At 36.6% G+C, this 19748-nt stretch overlaps 1 protein-coding gene across 4 annotated transcripts; it reads right to left on the reverse strand.

Moving 5' to 3' along the window:
- Window positions 1-1126: 1126 nt before the first annotated feature.
- On the reverse strand, window positions 1127-18134 carry dpf2 (double PHD fingers 2). Of its 4 annotated transcripts, none has more exons than XM_051109184.1 (12): window positions 17989-18134; window positions 14996-15156; window positions 12926-13033; window positions 12533-12711; window positions 12345-12437; window positions 12149-12230; window positions 11428-11469; window positions 8170-8307; window positions 7644-7775; window positions 7445-7557; window positions 6449-6524; window positions 1127-3883 (listed from the first exon to the last, which is right to left on the reverse strand). In XM_051109184.1, the coding sequence occupies exons 1-12, from the start codon at window positions 18018-18020 to the stop codon at window positions 3801-3803; spliced, it is 1239 nt and encodes a 412-aa protein (XP_050965141.1). In that variant the 5' UTR covers window positions 18021-18134; the 3' UTR covers window positions 1127-3800. The 4 variants fall into 4 exon arrangements, with proteins under 4 accessions (XP_050965141.1, XP_050965140.1, XP_050965143.1 ...); XM_051109183.1 differs by having other exon boundaries at window positions 6449-6530; XM_051109186.1 differs by lacking the exon at window positions 17989-18134 and adding an exon at window positions 15245-15386 and having other exon boundaries at window positions 6449-6530.
- Between the last annotated feature and the right edge of the window lie 1614 nt (window positions 18135-19748).

The raw sequence follows: 19748 nt of genomic DNA on the forward strand, positions 1-19748 counted from the left end.
GAAAATGGTTTCGCTAGATAAGACCCTTATTCCTTGGCTATGATTGGTTAGAGCCCTTTTGAAGCTGCATTTAAACTGCATTTTGGAAATTCAAACTCACAGGCATCATAGAATTCCACTATATGGAGAGAAATCCTGAAATGTTTTCCTCAAAAAACAATTTCTTTACAACTGAAGAAAGACATAAACATCATGAATGACAACAGGGTGAGTACATTGTCTGTAAATTTTTGTTCTGGAATTGAACTAACCCTTTAAAATAAGATAAAATCAAAAAACAAGATATTTCTTAAAGGGTTAGTTCACCCAGAAAAGAAAATTAGCCCATTATTTACTCACCCTTAAGGCATCCTACATGTATACGACTTTCTTCTTTCAGACACAATCAAAGTTATATTAAAAAAAAAAGTCCTGGCTCTTCCAAGTATTATAATGGCAGCGGGTGGGTGTTTTTGTATAACAGTCGAAAAGAAGTCTAATAAAGCGCATCCATCCATAATAAAAAGTGCCTCACATGGCTCCAGGGGGTGAATAAAGAACTCCTGTAGCAATGCATTTTTTGTAATAAATATATCCATATTAGGAATGTTATAAGCTGTTCCAATCGGATGACGTAGGACGTTAGCGTAGAGCACGTGCCGGTGAGAAGTGCTGAACGTGGAAGCGCAGAAGACCGGTCACGAAAATTAGAAGTACTAACGGAGGATTTGTAAAGAAAAATGTCATAGGATTTCGATATAAGCCAAGAGAGGCCTGGTTTTCCTTTGCTAAAGTAAGGTAACTTTGCTTCCTTTGCTCCTGTAAACAAACGTTCTCGCGAAACTACCATATTCTCAATTGCGCATGCGCTATGCAGACATCCTACGTCATCCGCCCAAAACGGCTTCTGCATACAAAAGTTATCATAAGCTAGAGAAAACTGTTTGTAAGGTTTTAAACATGGATGTTTTTCTTACAAAAATGCATCAATTCGCTACAGGAGGCCTTTATTCATCCCCCAGAGCTGTGTGAGGCTCTGTTTATAATGGATGGATGTGCTTTTTTTGGACTTCTTTTGGACTGTTGAACGAAAACGCACAGAAAAAGTACACAGTACACAAGAAGTGAACACCACCACAACACAACATATGGTCTGTGAGTTTTATTTTTCTTGGGAAAATGTGTACAATACACCAAAATAACAAATGGATCCCCCAAAACCAACCTAACAAACACAATCTTTAAAAAAACCAAAAAAAAACAAAAAACAAATGGCCACTTTTTCTCTAGACAAACTGCGTAGTTTTTAGAACAATTCAGGAAAAGTAAACTGTAATATTTTCTAATTATTTTAATAAAAGTTAGTTGGCTGATACCATAAAGCTAAGTTATCAAATTTCTCATAATCCTTTACTATGCTGGTACTGTGAGTACAGAGTACAGTGTAAGCTAAATGTTATGTGTTATGTATAAATGACCATGTAAGGTAAACATGCAGTAACTAAACTTGAGAATGAAAAATAAAACAATGATAAGATCCTGTACATGTTATGAATGCAATGAGCAATAATGTATCAGTATCAGATATAAGCCTAAACCTTTATGGAGGTCTGCAGTTATTTTGAATCTGAAGACTTACAGAGCACACAGAACTCATCTCAGGTCAATTCATTTCTTCATTCAGTATACATTTACAAAGAACAGGGCTGAAAGAGCCAACTGCATGCGGTGCTCTAGATTTATTCTTTAAACAAAGGAAGTTTTGGCTGGATTGTAAAGGTAAATGGCAATAGAAGACAGGAAAATAGGGGAACATTTAAAGCAGGCTGTATATCTGTCTCAGCTTGCTCTAGGAAGTCAAACTAAGCTCTGGCAAATTCAGCAAATACCATACTTCACATCTGTGTTGTATTGAGTTTAGCACTGGGTCACCTGAACAACCTTGCTTGCAAAGCTCTCCGTCTTCACTACCATAATACAATCCCTAATTAAAGCTCAGCTCAGGCAAATAAATGACAATTCTGTCACTATTTACTCAACCTCATGCCATTTAAAACCTGTATGACTTACTTACATCTGGAGAATGCTAAAGAAGATATTCTGAAGAAGTTTTTTTCATCCATACAAAGTCAGTGGTGACCAAAACAAGGCATTTCTCATTTTCATTTATGCTCCACAGAAAAAAAAAGTTACACGGATTTGAGAGTAAATGATAACAGAATTTAATTTTGGTGTGAACCCTCTTAAGGGATGACAATTTTTCCAGTTTCTTAAAAATTAAAGTTAAATGGCACATATCTGATGCCTTAAACATGCCAATACAAGCCTCGAATTAAAGGACTAAAAGCAGCCTCTCGGTTAAGCCATACTAAAATGAATTTACTGGCTAACCTAGCATGTGATGCTCACAGTCATTCTGACATCTCTGTTCCTTAATGGTGGTTTCTGGGTAATACAGATTTATTTTCTTCAGAAAAACTGAAACGCTGTTATTTAACACAGTTTTGAGTGCACTTTTGCTCAATATCCTACACAAGCTGGCAATTGGCAATTTAATTTTAATTTAATAAATGAATACATGAGTAAAACATTTATGTCATATGTATAGCTGCAGTCAATGAAATGTCAGCACAGTAAACACAGATTATGGCATTGAAGTTTTTGTGCACCGACTTCCTTACACTAGAGAAATCTTCAGATTTACCTTGAAAGGGATTTACCATTAGAATCTATGCAACTATGAATATCCACAAACTGATCTCAGTGTAGTCTGCAATACATGGTTCTGTCTCAATTAATTGCCAACATTTATTATAGTTTCTGGACATGGTTTTGAAGTGGACTTCTTCTTTTTTCAGTCCTCTCTTTCAATTCTATTCCTCATCTTAACCATCTCTCACTAAGCTTCTGAACATCTTAAAGGATGCCTAAAATGCAAAAATTAATAACAATATAAAAATATAATTTAAAATCACTACCTTCACCTGCACCATTAACCCATTAGTTAGTAAAGAGCTCACACACTGACCGCTAGACTCTGTGCTTCAGTGGCATATGCAAACGCTATCATTACGAAAAAAAATCCCCAAGCAACTCCCGTCATAACAATGAACCATTTCTATTGTTTAAGATCTTAAATACAACACACCTTTATATGCTATACAAATTTATAAATATACAAAAACACATTATTGTTTCTCTTCTATTTCGCTTATTATGAACAAGCATTGGCATGCTGATTGGTTTCAACTATTCCTCTCCGTGATAAGCACAGTGTCAGTACAGAGTATTTTGGATATGGCTGAATATGCAATATTTATTTTGGCTGATATAAGCTGCGGTTAATTATTTGTTTTCCGTTAAACAGTGTCTACAGAAACAGGTGGAAATATCAGGTCTAATATGAGCAAGGAACTCAAAAACAGAGTCATAATATTCTCATAGCGACTTCCTCCAAGTATGTACTGCTGTAAGGGTCAAGAGTGTTTCTGACCGGGTTTGACATTTGCTATGGAGGTATTGTGTTAGTTGTGGGGGGCTAATAGTTGAAAACAAAGAGCAGGGGTAGTTTGAAACTTGGAACTGTGTAACAGTCATACTGAGATCAAACCTGCTGAGATGTGAAGGAGAACTGAGAGAAGGAGGGCACAATTTTTCCTCACTTCCTCTTTCTTTCTCTCCCTCCATTTGTGTCTGCGGGCCTGGACATGGTAGTCTGTTCCACTACTACTTCTGTTCGACCCGTTTCGTTTGCTTAAACTGAACAAACAAATCTTGGGTGGGAACTATGAGAAAGAGGGTCTGTCTTTCCAAAAAGGCCATCATGAGGGCGGTGCATTCTGATTCTGGTATATGGAGGCTTTCTCTTTCAGGAGGGCCAAACACAGATGACAACTCCAACTTCCTGTAAAGAATAAAATAATATAGAAATTATTACTTTTATTTAGCAATGATGCTTTAAATTGATCTAAAATGATGATAAAGACATGTATAATGCTACAAAAGATTTCTATTTCAGATAAATGCTGTTCTTTTGAACTTTCTATTCAAAAGTGTGAAAAAAAAAAAAAAAATCTGCTTAGCTGTTTTCAACATGATAATAATAAATGGTTTTTGAGCAGCAAATCAGAATATTAGAATGATTTCTGAATGATCATGTGACTGGAGTAATGATACTTAAAATTTCAGCTTTGAAATCATAATAATTAACTACATTTTAAATGATATTCAAATAGAAAAGAGTTATTTTAAGAAGTACAAATATTTCAGAATTGTACTATTTTTGCCGTACTTTGGATCAAATAAATGCAGGCTTGGTAAGCAGAAGACTTCTTTTAAAAAAATAATAAAAAAAATAAAAATCTTACTTAATTCTTACTTTACTTTTGACTGGTAGTGTATATGATATAAGAGAAGGGGGAAAAAAAAACAAAAAAACCTTTCATTCATATTGTTCTTTGAACTAAATGGACTTCTTTATCAAAACAAATGCGTATAATTTAGCATCATGTTAAGGTTGGAATACACTAGGCAGGAAATACTGGGAATCAAACACTAAATGACTGAGGATCACACATTACCAAACTTTCATTTCAACAAGTCATTTCGAACACAACAAACTTACAGAAACACATGTTTATTTGCTAGGAGATACTTGACAATGGGCCTCATTTATGAAACAAACGTACGACAGAAAATTAGGTGTGCGGTCATTTCTACGCAAAACTTGGAACTTATCAATATGAACATGAGCGGTGGCTATGATCAAATCTCACGTCAGGTCTGAGCTCGTGTATGCAAGTTTTTGAGTTAGCCTGAACAGACCATGAGGATTCACACAGTCGCATCACCCACCTGCTGCACTTCGGTGAACGGAGAAAAACAGAAATTATAAAAATAATATATTTCATAATAAAATAATATATAATATATTTCATAATAAAATAAATAGGGCTAGCCTACACTAAATATATTTCTCTTAAATAATTAACAGATCAACAAAAGAACAAAAAAACTCTGCGACAAGTATAGGCCACTTTGTTTTTTCACGTGCGCACACACAAATTTCAGCGTTGTTAACTTGACGTTTCAGCCATTAATCAAACTAAAATGCAGTCAACCAAATAAAGATTAGATAACATTTTTGCGCATGTGAATGATGATTGATGTGGATATTGGAACACAAGTGAAGTACAAAGACTTGTTTACATCATAAACAACTCTTTTTTTTTTAGTGTCTAAATTTTTTTATTTTGCATTTCAACAACATCACGGATAATAGTTCAGCAACCATATGTTACATGGCAAAAGATGGAAATATTTGGATGTCGATGAGAGAGGCTTGTAAGCCCAATGCCGTTTAGTTTTACTTTACTTATTTTACTTTACTTTACTCGCTTTGCTTATTCATTCATTTTAGCTCGACGTTTTTATTCTGTATTCAATAGCCAAATTTGTGTTTTACTTTATAGTTTAATATAAAATTTTATAGCGATCCATTTTTCATTCTTTTTCTGTAATACCGTTCAATTTAAAGTTTGTTGTGGATTAAGTAGAGCTAAATAAGGCTATAATGTTTATAAATGTTTCGTTATATTTATTGGTATTTAATATACATACTGTATAAATGAATGCTATTGTTTGCAAATACAATGTTAAAGGGTGTTTTTAGAGTAAGATCAATTTCTCTTTCATGATTTTACTTCCTCTTTTTGGCCGGGTTTCATTTCTCCGTGTCATAAACTCTAGGAGCAAGGCTTCTAATTTGGGGTCTTTTTAGAGGTATGATATTTAAATGATGATTGTTTTTAGCTGCCACATTTATCAACGTATGATCATTCATACGACAGGACGGGCGCATACGAATGTTTCATGAAGCACATGTGAACTCTGTCATAAGTTGATTTGTGGCACGGATTTGCACTCGTTTTTACATTCGATTGATAAATGAGGCCCAATGTGGTCTAAATCAGCTCAAAATATCAAACATGTCTAAGGAAAGACTGATTTCTATGAAATCTGTCAACTCAAATCTGGCTCTGACTTTCAGGAAACTAGCATCAACTTGTCCAGACTGTAAATTAGGGCAAACATCTGGGCAACAGTCACAGTGTATTGCAGCATTAAGTTAGCTCTATGTTTTTCGATAAGCATAGGCTAATGTGCAAAATTTATTCCTGTGATGGCAAAGCTGAATTTTCAGCAGTCATTACTCCAGTCTTCAATGTCATATGATCTTTCAGAAACGCTGACTTGGTGGTTAAGAAACATTTTTTATTATTATCACTGTTAAAAACAGCTGAGCTGCCTAATTTAAAGGGATAAAGGGAACCTGAAACCAGAACAGATGAACAGAAGCAGAAATCTTTTGTAACATTCTAATGTCTTTACTGTCACTTTTGATCAAATTAATGCATTTTTGACAAATAAAGTTATCTTAAAAAAGTGTGTTTTTGCATGTTGCTTTTACCTTCAGGAGGTTCAGACATAGGGGGCGAGAGGCAGTACATGTGGTAACCTCGGTCACAGTCGTCACAAAACAAGAGCTGGTCCTGCAGAGTAAGAAACTCATTCACAGGGAATACAAATAGGGACGCAAAATGAACTGGGGGGGGGGCTAGGGGGGTTTAACAATTTCTACACAGAACTTATTTTCCCTGAGGAGGTTAGGTAAAACACAGTTGATATGTTTTTATGACAAAACAGTAGGGGTGTAACGGTACACAGATGTCACGGTTCGGTACGCACCTCGGTTCAAGGGTCACAGTTCGATACGATTTGATACAAAAAAACAACAACAACAAAAAAACTACTATGCTAGGTTTCTTTTCATTTATTTTAAACAAAAAAAAAAAAAAAGGTAAAAAAAAAAAATTCCACCTACATAATATACTAAATATCAAATTAATGTCATATATAGGTTATAAAACCTGCAGTACATACATACATGCATATATATATATATATGCTAATTTGACAGCGCAGTTGGTACTTTATCAAAATAAAACACAGAGAAACCAAACATCAGCGCGCCCCCCTCGCTGTGTCACCGTTAGAATGCAACTGAAGTACAAAGTCTATAATTTACATAATAAATAATAGTTTAGGATTTGGATGCATCGCAAATATGATAATATTAAGAAATATTTGGATTTGTGCCTAATGAGAGAGGTAGGATACAAGAGCACAAAGCTCTATGAGTGCGCAAGCCTTTAAAGTACTCCTTTGTCAGTGAGAGATGCGTTCAGAATCAGCACATGGGCACTGTCTAGTGGGCTTTGTTTTCAAGTGCACAACTCCTGGTATTGGCTGTTCTTCTGCCAGCGGTTATCAAACAGAGTTGCATTATTGCGGGCGCCCCCTTCTGGAGTGAGGGAGAATTGCTTGTATTCGTTGTAAAGCCTCGTGCACCGAACCGAGATACATGTATCATTACACCCCTACTAAATAATGGTAACAAGCTCACATCGTTTTCTGATGTTCCACACATGTTGCAGCACTTGCATTCAATGCACTGCCAGCGATAGGTTTTCACAGCAGCCATCATCACTGGAGTGAACTGCAGACATGAAGGGTGACCTAAAAACAGAGAAAAGATCAATGATAATTTGTTGAGAAAAGAATGCAAGCAGGTGAAAGTGTGCTTGTGTGTGTGGTTGTTTTACCAGAACGGCCACAGTCTGAGCAGGACACCAGCTCTTCTGATTGGCCGGTTTTCTGGTTCAGGTTGGAATCTCCCAAACAAAAATCACAGTAGTTGTTCGGCAGAGCCAGACCGTCCGGACCCTTCTTAGGAGCTGACCGAAAGAGAACAGAGAATACCAATCATCACTTACTCAGTCAATGAAAATGACACAATCCAACACTGCCTCGGAGGCTGAAACATTTGTTTAAAACCTAACCGTCATGTAGATGGCATTTTAAGGTCTGTCTATGTAGAGCATTCCAAACTGCTCCCTTACGAGGTTTCATTTAGGGTGCTACCTTAGAAGGCAGGCAAAGCACTTCACATGCTTTTGAAATAAAGCCGCACTGTCAAAAGTGTACGACACTGTGCCAGCCAGTTAGTTTATAAGAAATATATTTTAAGTTTTATTGGCATACATAGTGTAAAACATTTCATGCCACTCAAAGTGACAGTTAAACGGCCACTGTTCAGCTGGCTACCAGAGTCTGAGATTAATTGCTTACTCTTTGGTTCGTCAGGTTGGGGTGGAGTTGGTTCGCGAATGTCCATCTCTTCCTTCTCCTCCCCCTCCTCCTCAGCCAAGTGAGAATGGGCGTAATGATAACTGAGACCAGGCCTGTTCTTATAGCGCTTGCCACAGACTACACACACACACACAGAGCACAGTGATGGGTTATAAGCACCTGCAGTTGTCATTAAGCACTGAAACATCATCTGTACTTTAGCACATGGGGTGCTAATGCTTCACACTAAAAGCTCTCTCATGCATGAGAGGTCATTTCACCATTCCCGGCTCTCCTGATGCTCATTAATACTCATTCTTCAACAGGATGGCAAATGTTAATATGCTTACTGATAAGCTCCAGTTAAACAAAAGCAATAGTTGAACTACCTGTCATTTACTCAGCCATGTCGTTCCAAAATGGATTTAGTTATTATCTTGCATAGAACCAAGTGCAGTGAAAGCAAATGGTGACCAACCACAGCTAGCAAATTTCACTCTATGAACAAGAGCATAGAGTTTTTAACACTAGCCACTAGATAGGTATTTGGACAGAACAACATGATGGTGAGTACATGATGACAACTTTCACTTTTGAGCAAACTATCCCTTTAAAACTACCCCGTAAACACCACACATTCAGGGAATGGAAGTGATGAGTCCTTTGGCATCTTAAAAGCAGAGGCACTATTTCACTCTATTCAGAAATGGGATGAGAAAAACAGGGAGCAAACTGGAGGTGAGAAGGATGAGTATTACAAGCAGCAACATAAAAACTGGGGAACGAGAGAAATACAGAGAGACAACAAAGAGCAGGTAATGAAGCACAAAGAGAGGTGAATAATAGATGGAGATAAAGAGTAACAATTTACATTTCTGACTATTTCTAGGTATTAACTTCAGGGGGTATATTTTAAAGTATTGTAATTTTTCTAAGATTAAAGTTTTTTCACAAATGACCACCAATCAGAGAAAATGTGTGAGGAGAAAAGTAGAGTAGAATCAATTGTATGCCAAAAATATAATTGCACAAAGCACCGAAGCCTAATAAAGATTGTGATGCATCACAGCTGATTAACTACATACTAAACAAATTGCAATATTGTTGTATTAAGACTCATTATTGAGACATGCATACACAGTGGCATTCGAAAGTTTGGGAACCCCTTTGCGGAATATGTGAATAATTTTAACAAAATAAGAGATGATACAAAAAGCATGTTATTTTTTATTTAGTACTGTCCTGAGTAAGATATTAGTCCAATATAGTCCAAAAGACAAAAACAAAATAGCTGAAATTATTAAAATACCCTCTTCAAAAGTTTGGGAACCCTTAATACTGTGGGGTTACCTGGATGATCTACAACTTTTTTTTTTTTTTTTTTTTTTTTTTTAAATGATGGTTGTTCATGAGCCCCTTATTTGTTCTGAACTGAGCACTGTTCTTCATAAAATCCTCCAGGTCCTGCAGATTCTTACATTTTCCAGCATCTTTTGCATATTTGAATCATTTCCAGCAGTGACTGTATGATTTTGAGATCCATTTTTTACACTGAGGACAATTGAGGGACTCAAACACAACTATTAAAAAAGGCCCAAACATTCACTGATGCTTCAGAAGGAAGCACGATGCATTAAGAGCCAGGGGGTGAAAACATTTTGAATTCGAAGATCAAGGTAAATTGTACTTAATTTGTCTTCCGGGAAACACACAAGTATCTTCTGTTGCTTCCGGAACAGGGTAGTACTAAATTATATTTCAACAAAATAAGGAAAATTTGGACATCTTCATCCTGTTCAAAAGTTTTCATCCCCTGGCTGTTGATGCATCATGTTTCTTTCTGGAGCATCAGTGAATGTTTGAACCTTTTTTAATAGTCGTGTTTGAGTCCCTCAGTTGTCCTCAGTGTGAAAAGATGGATCTCAAAATCATACAGTCACTGCTGGAAAGGGATCAAATATGCATAAGATGCTGGAAAACTGACGAATCGGCAGGACCTGGAGGATTTTTTTTGAAGAACAGTGCCCGGTCGCAGATCATCCAGGTAACCACACATAGTATTAAGAACCAAGGGTTCCCAAACTTTTGAAAGGGGGTTATTTTAATAATTTCAGCTATTTTTTTGTCTTGTGGACTATATGTAAACATCTTTTATGTAAAATATCTTACTCAGGACAGTACCAAATAAAAAAAATAACATGCATTTTGTATGATCTTTCTTATTTCGTTAAAATTATTCACATTTTCACAGATTCTGCAAGGGGTTTCCCAAACTTTCGCATGCCACTGCACACTACTGTTAAAATTTGAGTTCAGTAAGATTGTTTTTGAATGAAATTATTACTTTTATTCAGCAAGGATGCATTAAATTAATCAAATTTGACAGTAAAGGTTTTTACATTACTACAAAAGTTTCTATTTAAAATAAATACTGCACTGATAAAAAATAAATGTTTCTTTGAGCACCAAATCAGCACACTAGAATGATTTCTGAAGGATCATGTGAGACTGAAAACTACAGTAATAGATGCTGAAAATTCAGCTTTTCATTTTAAGAATACATCACATTTTAAAAAACATTAAAATACACAACTGTTATTTTAAATTACCTGCAATAATGTTACTGCTTTACTGTGTTTTTGATCAAATAAATGCAGTCTTAGTGAGCATAAAATATTTCTCTAAAAATCTTTCTGAACCCAACAGTACTGTAATCAGTAGTGTAATATTATATCGACAGGTCTCTGCTGATACTGAATCATAAGAAGCATGCAAGTAAACTGTTAGAAACAGAGAGCTTGTAAGTACAAAGTGCTTTTCAGTTCAAGATGAGAGCACCTCAGTCTGGGAAGTAATAAGTCATGCTGTCACAAACAACCCGCTTGAACGTGTCTAAACATTTCACATGGCCGTAGAGGCAGTACAGCTTGTTTAGGGGGAAAAAATAAATGAATTCTGTGGAAAAAATATCTTCCTGGGAAGCTGCTGTCACACTTAACGCTGTTCAGGCAGTTTTCCTTGCGCACAAAAAAAAAAAAAAAAAGTGTTAAATGCAGCCATCAATAACCCTTAGTTTCAAATAAAAGTTCAGTGCAATCTTGTCAGGCACAAATCATGTTTGCAATGCACACGAAATAAAGAGAAAGAGGGGAACCAAGACATGAGCGGGTGGGGAAAGAAGAAAAAACAACAAAAAAAAAAAAGAGAATGAGGAAAGGAGAACTAGACGGAGAGAGAGAGAGAAAGAGAGCAATATACCTCTTTCGGAAGATTTTGAAATATGCTTTTGTTTGAAAGTGTCTGAAAGAGAGAAAAAGAGAAAGGAAAAAGGAGAGAAAGAAAGACAGAAAGACTCACAGACTGACAACAAGAATCAGGAAATCAGGAGAAATAAACTCATAAAGAACATCTGCATCACAGTATCATGACACACTTAAGGGCAAAGACACAAATGCAGAGAATAGAGATCCAGATACTATGAAAGAACATCATGAAACCTAAAACCAAACGGACATCAAGTAAAAACTGACCTCTGGTTTAGAAATTAAACTTACTGGTTTAATCAGGCTATATGTGGGATTGTCATACAATACACAGCATACAGTAAAAGGGGTATGCTTATTTTAAAAGTAGTTTTTAACAAAAATCCAATTTTTTTGTTTTTTTATGCTTATGGCCTTCATGAGCAGACATAAAAGAGCTGACTGAGAATGAGAAATTATTCTCAAGTTCACTGTGTCAGATGATTGACAACCTGGACGATGATAATCTTTGGTACTTTTTAGCAAGCTTTCATGTGGTGAAGCTCATCGTGACAGCTATGCTGAGAAGGGGTGACACAGATCTTTGATTGTGATTGGATGTGTTACAGTACAGCTCAGCCTTTTTTTTTAGCATAGAGAAGTCCTCTCCAGATGAGATCACTGAGAGGTCAGCGGGCTGAGTCATGTGGTTTCCTTGAATGCTGTATATGACTCACTGTCACAGGCGTACGGTCTGTCTCGATCCTCCAAAGCAGCTGCTGCTTCCAACTTCTTCCTAGCACTGCTGACACCACGACCCTGTGAAACCGTTATTATCATAAATGTAACCTTTGAGGGGTGTTTTGCTTACTCAGACTAGAAATGTGCTAATACTATGTACATGCACGCAAGTTTATAACATCAAGACTTCACCTTTCCCTTGCCTTTTCCCCGTCTCTTTGGAGTATCTTCTTCATAATCTTCATCGTCCAGATCATCTAGGAAATCATCTGGCTCCAAAATTCTCTACAAACAAAAAAAAGGGTGAATAACTAAGCAAGGTCATTTCAATAAAAAACAGTGACACCTCCAATTAAAATCTTAGGCTGTTTTCACAGTACCTTACGGACCCTCCCGCTGGGGTTTAGTCCCCCAGTAGAGAACTCTGTAGAGCTGGGCTCCTCCTCTGCTGTGCGGAGCTCCAATCCGGATCTTTTTTCCAGTGGCTCTCCCTTCAGAAGTGCCTCTAAACTGCTGCCATCACTGGAGAAAACATCCTTCTTAAGCCCCAGATCCAGCTCTGAAACATACACACGCACATTCACATCCATAGGCAACTGCACAGAGATGGATAGAAATGTCATCAAAACATACAATTTAATATAAAGCTTAATTTAACATGAAAATGAAACAAACACCTAAACACATGGCCTACAAACAGAGAATTACATAAAAACAGCAAACAACAACATATCTCTACTTTTATTAGACAGAGGAAGTGAGTGGCTGTGTACCGGTCTTTAGAGATGGAAAGGCTAGACGAGGGTCCTCTGGAGGGCTAACTCTCCTTTTCTTTCTCCAGCGTCGTGCTGGATATGTGTACAACTGACCTGGAGCAACACCTTTGGGGAGAAAGATAAGAAAAAGACACATACAGTAAGCCATCATGTCTTTCGTTAAAATGAGGGATGGCATTAAACACATAAAAAAAAAAAAAAAAAAAAAAAAAGTAAAAATAGAATTTAAATTTAAAAATAAAAATAAAGCACACTAGGCAGTGTATTTTTTTAATACTGGCATAGTCAATGATAATAATGACAGTAAAAAGTCATGTGTATATGTTATATTATATTATACTATACTATACTATACTACATATACATATATACATATATACATATATATATATATATATATATATATATATATATATATATATACTATGTGTGTGTGTGTGTGGGACCAAATATAAAACCTGAAATTTTTTACATTGTGTATGTAAAAAAATTATTAAAAATAGCAAATGATGTTTATCTGAAAATGTAACAATGCAAACATGTTTTCTGTAAGGGGTAGGTTTAGGGTTAGGGTTGGGTTAGTGGATAGACAATATCGCTTGGTCAGTATAAAAACTATAGAAGTCCATGGAAAGTCCCTACAATTCTCAAAAACAAATGTGTGTGTGCGTGCATAATATAAGCAGATAGATAGAAAGAAGAGACATTAATTATACTGATATTAGTAATTATATTGTTACATAATTATATATGCACGGTTTACATTAAATATTGTATTTAATTTTAAGATATATCCATATTAAAATAGTATAAATGTGACCCTGGACCACAAAACCAGTCTTAAGATTAAAACCTGTCTAACTTTGGGATGATTATGCCAAAAATCATTAGGATATTAAGTAAAGATCATGTTCCACAAAGATATTTTGTAAATTTCCTAAGACAATTCTATATCAAAAATTCATTTTTGATTAGTAATATGTATTGCCAATAACTTTATTTGGACAACTTTAAAGGCTATTTTCTTAGTATTTTAATTTTTTTGCACCCTCAGATTCCAGATTTTCAAATAGTTGCATCTCAGCCAAATATTGTCCTATCCTAACAAACTATACATTAATAGAAAGCTTATTTATTCAGCTTTCAAATGCCATGTAAATCATAAATTCAAAAAATGGACCCTTATGACTGGTTTTGTGGTCCAGTGTCACATATTGTATCACATATATGTTATTGCTATAATTATACAAAAAATATAGAATTTTATTTATTTAATAATTAACCAATTTTGGTATACTGCCAACTAGAACTGCACCATTATGGATGAACTGAGAATCATGATTTTTTTTGTTAAGTAATCAAAATAACATTTACTGTGAGAAAAAGAGACTGACAAAATGTTAACTGCTGCAGTTTATTAAAATATTTAAATAATTTGAATGAATTATGTTAAAAAAAGTTTGAATGAATATTTCAATGACTCACTCATTAATACTTCACTTGTTCCTTTACTGAAAGAACCAGTGTTTTTGAAGGTATCTCTTGAATGAGTGAATCAATAAATACATTTTTAACAGTCACTTGTCGCCGCCTAGTGGCGAAACAATGTAATCAACATTGCAATCAACAACTGTTATGTGAAGCACCAATTTGAAACAATAATTACTTTTAAAAGACTTTATCTATTTTGATTGCTACCATAGACATCAGTGTTTATATGTGAACTATAAACTTTTATCCTAGCATTTCTGTGATTCAAGAATGACTGTAAGACAGATAAAACACTGTGTGGTTGAAAAGACTGAAGCTTTCATACCTTAACATGATAACTGCTCTCTCTGTGTCAGCAGCAGTGCAAACACAGATTTTAATGCTTTCGATATGACTTTGCCAAAGGTTTAATAGACACAGACAAATTGCTGTCATTTAGAAATAAGATCATGTAGGTGTTTGAATTGAGATGGCGATCTTTTAACGATTAATCACGCAGCTCTACTGCCAACGCTAAAAAAAAAAAAAAACAACTGCCGTTCTGTAAACAGACCGCTGTGAGTGAGTGTGTCCCACCTGGTCCTCTGTGCCGTTTCTCCATCCAGAAGTAGCAGTTGCTCTGGGCGACACCTGTCTGAGAATCGAGGAAGGGCATCCTGACGCTCCTCTCTGCACACAGACGGGCATTATAGTTGTGACACTGCTCCATAGCGTCCCTGTAATACTGCTCACCCAGCCTACAGACAGAGAAACAAGGCCCACGATGAATGCAACAGCCTGCATCAAAACTAAGTTCAACCAGAGTTGCTTTTTTTAGAAACTCACACAGAGTCTAGAGTAGCCATCTTCTGTCAGAGACAAGTAATAATGTGTCAGCACACACCCTGCCACTGCCGCCCTGAAACCAGCTCAACCCTGTTCAGCTTAGCCACCCGTGTGCGTTTGTATGCAGCAGGAGGTCTTGCAGGCATGCAGCTCAGTCATTGTAACTCTCTCACTCCAGCCACTTAGCAGGTGCCGTTGCCGCCCGTCACCCCGGCAACCGCTAAGAGCCCCGGAGAGAGCACAGGCTAGCTAAAGCCCGTGAGATTAGAGCACAGACGGGCGTTGATGTCACAGAGGATGAAACAAAAGCTTAAAGCTTTGGTGTGTTAGAACCAAGAGCTATGAGGGGTTTATAGCCCAGACAACAAAACAGCCCTGGGATGATCGTCCGCCTCCAAGACGCCAAAACACAGAGCTGAAGCTTCAAAAGACTCTTGCTCAATGGGAAAGCACATTCCACAAACCAGACACTCTGACCACAAACTAGACACTCCGACCACATGAACATCTGCTATTAAGATCCACTTTATGGGCAGCACTGATTCAGGTGTAAATGGGGTCAAAGCATATTCAGAGGTCATCGGAAATGTGACAACATTGAATTGATGGTATAAACACTAATGTGCCCTGATCTCTCCCAGACAATAGCAAACAACCATTTATTCACTTGGAAAAATGCTAAATTATTAAAGGATTACTTCACTTCCAGAACAAAAATTTACAAATAATGTACTCTTTTTTTTTTTTTTTTCAGTTAAAGAAATTTTTTTAGCTAGATAAGACTCTTCTTCTTCTCGGCTGGGATTGTTAGAGCTAGACGTATTTAAGGTTAAAAAGAGATAAGACTCTTCTTTGAAGCTGCATTTTGGAAGTTCAAACTCACAAGAACCACTGCAGTTCACTATATAGACAGAAATCCTGAAATGTTCTCTTTAAAAAACAATTTCTTTACAACTAAAGAAAGAAAGACATGAACATCTTGGATGACAAGGGGGTGAGGAAATTATCTGTAAATTTTTGTTCTAGAACTGAACTAATCCTTAAAGACTAATTCCATATTGGATGAGCCATAATGTTGTAAAATTACTATAAATGCACCAATTGTAAACTGCCATGAATGCTGTGAATATATATGCATGTGCTGTTTCAATGTATTTTTAGCTGTGGCAGACCTTAACACCTGGTGTAAACCAACCAGTCACAGCACAGATTGCCCACCCAAAGCTAACATAAATACTAACCCTTAACCCAAACCTAAACCTTAATCTTAGTATAGCACTGGTTAAACATCCTGTTAGCAGAATTGTTATAGTTCACTAGAACGGTCTAAAACTATTAAAAACTGTTTTTATTCAATGAAATAACATTGAAAAAAAAAATAAACAGATGAAAAAATATATTAAATGTATAACAAATATGAGAAATGTTGCCTCAGCAACTAAATTTAAAAAATGAGGTTAAAATACTAAAATGTAAAATAGAAAAAAAACGAACGCCTATAAATAAATAAATAAACATAACCTAAAATTAATTAAATTAAAATGAATTTAATGGATTTACACTAAGTAATTGTCTAAATAATTGTTACATAATATATTAACATTACTGAAAAAAAAAAAAAAAAAAAAAAAACAGAGCCTGATAGATAGCATCCCAATGCTTTTACTGAACTTTTTTTGACAGGTGACTGTAATAATAATGCTAGAAATATATCACAATACCACAAGCAGTCACAGGAGACACATATTGAACTAGGCAAAAACAGAAATCCATCTCACTTGACAGGTGTTAAAAACAGGTGATTTAAACACATTTTAAAAAAGATTTTAAAGTGTGTTACTGGTTGGTATTCAATTAGTTCCAGTCATAGTCAATTTCACTAGACCTGAACACAACTCTTGGTGTGTTTTGATGTGCATATCCTCTTTTCTGTTCTCTTCTTTGAATGTTGCGGATTTGGCTACAATGTCCTCAACTCATCAGTCAGAATAAAAAAACTGAGAACTAAATGAGGAACTGTATTTCCAGGACCTACCAGTGCTTTCAAATTTGGGTCAGAAACAGCTTGAGGTTAATAACTCACCATTTCACCATTTCACCGCCCTTCTTCTAAAAGCTACTTATTGAACAGCTAATTCAGTGATTTAAATAAAAGCACTTCCTGGTTTCAGGACAGTGTGATGTGGATACACAGATAAAGAACTGGGAAAGTTAGATCATATGTTTATCTCATTGGTTATAAATGGAAATAACCTTCAAGCAAACTGCGTCAAATGCGTCAGGTAAATGTAACGTGCTTAAGAATAATTTGAGTGATGACAGAACTGCAATCCAATAAAACTCATAGCTGCTGCTGTCATCACAACTTAACTGACTAGAATAACCAAGTAACAAAAACAGCTGAAACAAACATTTGAGCGCCTTAACATGGTTCCCAAGATACTTTATGACATTACTGACAGAGACACACTCATTAAAGGAACACAAAAGCCTCCTATATGCTTTTCTCCCTGATCATGCTGAAAGACGGAAGCTAACTGAAGCCTTCACACCAGCGGGACATGGCAGCTGCTAGTACAGCTAACTCAACCAGAGCTCGGATAACCTTGTCAAACACGTGTCTTTAACTCTCTTCAAGCAAATTATACAAAAGCCCATCACGCTGTGTTATAACCTCAAAGTTACACAACAAAGTTTAACAAGGAAAAATCATATGTAATCAAATAATGATGAAAAATACTCACAGCTTGACAACATTCTCCACCACCGCCGCCATCTTGGCTCTACTGTGCTCACAGCGGGTGTTCTGCGCTTGCGCAGAAGGAAGAACCTTAGAGGAAGGTCGCGGGTCAGGGGCGTTCAGGAGGCGGGAGTGTGTGAAGGCCAAGTTTTTCATGCTCAAATATAGACACAGCACACAGTGCAGCCAACAAAAATCGAAAGATTAAAATGATTTATCGTTTCATAAAAGGACTTTCTATTTGTGGAGCACAAAAAAGAAAGTTTAAATACTGTACTGATTGTTATGAATATCAAAACGCAAAAAGTATCACGGTTCAACATTTGTATACGCGATAGGATACATCTTCTGAGAAGATGTTTCAGAAAGAAATTAAAATTATGAATCACTGTTGAAGTTAAAATACAGGTCCTTTTCAAAAAATTAGCATATTGTGATAAAGTTCATTATTTTCTGTAATGTACTGATAAACATTAGACTTTCATATATTTTACATTCATTACACACAACTGAAGTAGTTTCAAGCCTTTTATTGTTTTAATATTGATGATTTTGGCATACAGCTCATGAAAACCCAAAATTCCTATCTCAAAAAATTAGCATATCATGAAAAGGTTCTCTAAACGAGCTATTAACCTAATCATCTGAATCAACTAATTAACTCTAAACACCTGCAAAAGATTCCTGAGGCTTTTAAAAACTCCCAGCCTGGTTCATTACTCAAAACCGCAATCATGGGTAAGACTGCCGACCTGACTGCTGTCGAGAAGGCCATCATTGACACCCTCAAGCAAGAGGGTAAGACACAGAAAGAAATTTCTGAACGAATAGGCTGTTCCCAGAGTGCTGTATCAAGGCACCTCAGTGGGAAGTCTGTGGGAAGGAAAAAGTGTGGCAGAAAACGCTGCACAACGAGAAGAGGTGACCGGACCCTGAGGAAGATTGTGGAGAAGGACCGATTCCAGACCTTGGGGGACCTGCGGAAGCAGTGGACTGAGTCTGGAGTAGAAACATCCAGAGCCACCGTGTACAGGCGTGTGCAGGAAATGGGCTACAGGTGCCGCATTCCCCAGGTCAAGCCACTTTTGAACCAGAAACAGCGGCAGAAGCGCCTGACCTGGGCTACAGAGAAGCAGCACTGGACTGTTGCTCAGTGGTCCAAAGTACTTTTTTCGGATGAAAGCAAATTTTGCATGTCATTCGGAAATCAAGGTGCCAGAGTCTGGAGGAAGACTGGGGAGAGGGAAATGCCAAAATGCCTGAAGTCCAGTGTCAAGTACCCACAGTCAGTGATGGTCTGGGGTGCCATGTCAGCTGCGGTCAATGCAGCTAGCTATCAGGAGATTTTGGAGCACTTCATGCTTCCATCTGCTGAAAAGCTTTCTGGAGATGAAGATTTCATTTTTCAGCACGACCTGGCACCTGCTCACAGTGCCAAAACCACTGGTAATTGGTTTACTGACCATGGTATTACTGTGCTCAATTGGCCTGCCAACTCTCCTGACCTGAACCCCATAGAGAATCTGTGGGATATTGTGAAGAGAAAGTTGAGAGACGCAAGACCCAACACTCTGGATAAGCTTAAGGCCGCTATCGAAGCATCCTGGGCCTCCATAACACCTCAGCAGTGCCACAGGCTGATTGCCTCCATGCCACGCCGCATTGAAGCAGTCATTTCTGCAAAAGGATTCCTGACCAAGTATTGAGTGCATAACTGAACATAATTATTTGAAGGTTGACTTTTTTTGTATTAAAAACACTTTT

The sequence above is a fragment of the Labeo rohita genome, chromosome 5 (assembly GCF_022985175.1).
Source record: "Labeo rohita strain BAU-BD-2019 chromosome 5, IGBB_LRoh.1.0, whole genome shotgun sequence".
In the NCBI taxonomy this organism is placed as follows: domain Eukaryota; kingdom Metazoa; phylum Chordata; class Actinopteri; order Cypriniformes; family Cyprinidae; genus Labeo; species Labeo rohita.

Coding starts and splice junctions, on each gene's coding strand:
- dpf2 (XM_051109183.1), bottom strand. CDS start 18,020: ATGGCGGCGGTGGTGGAGAATGTTGTCAAGCT. Junction 12,231..12,344: donor GGGGAAAAGGCAAGGGAAAG/GTGAAGTCTTGA, acceptor ACGGTTTCACAG/GGTCGTGGTGTCAGCAGTGC. Junction 8,308..11,427: donor TTCAAAATCTTCCGAAAGAG/GTATATTGCTCT, acceptor GTGTGTGTGTAG/TCTGTGGCAAGCGCTATAAG.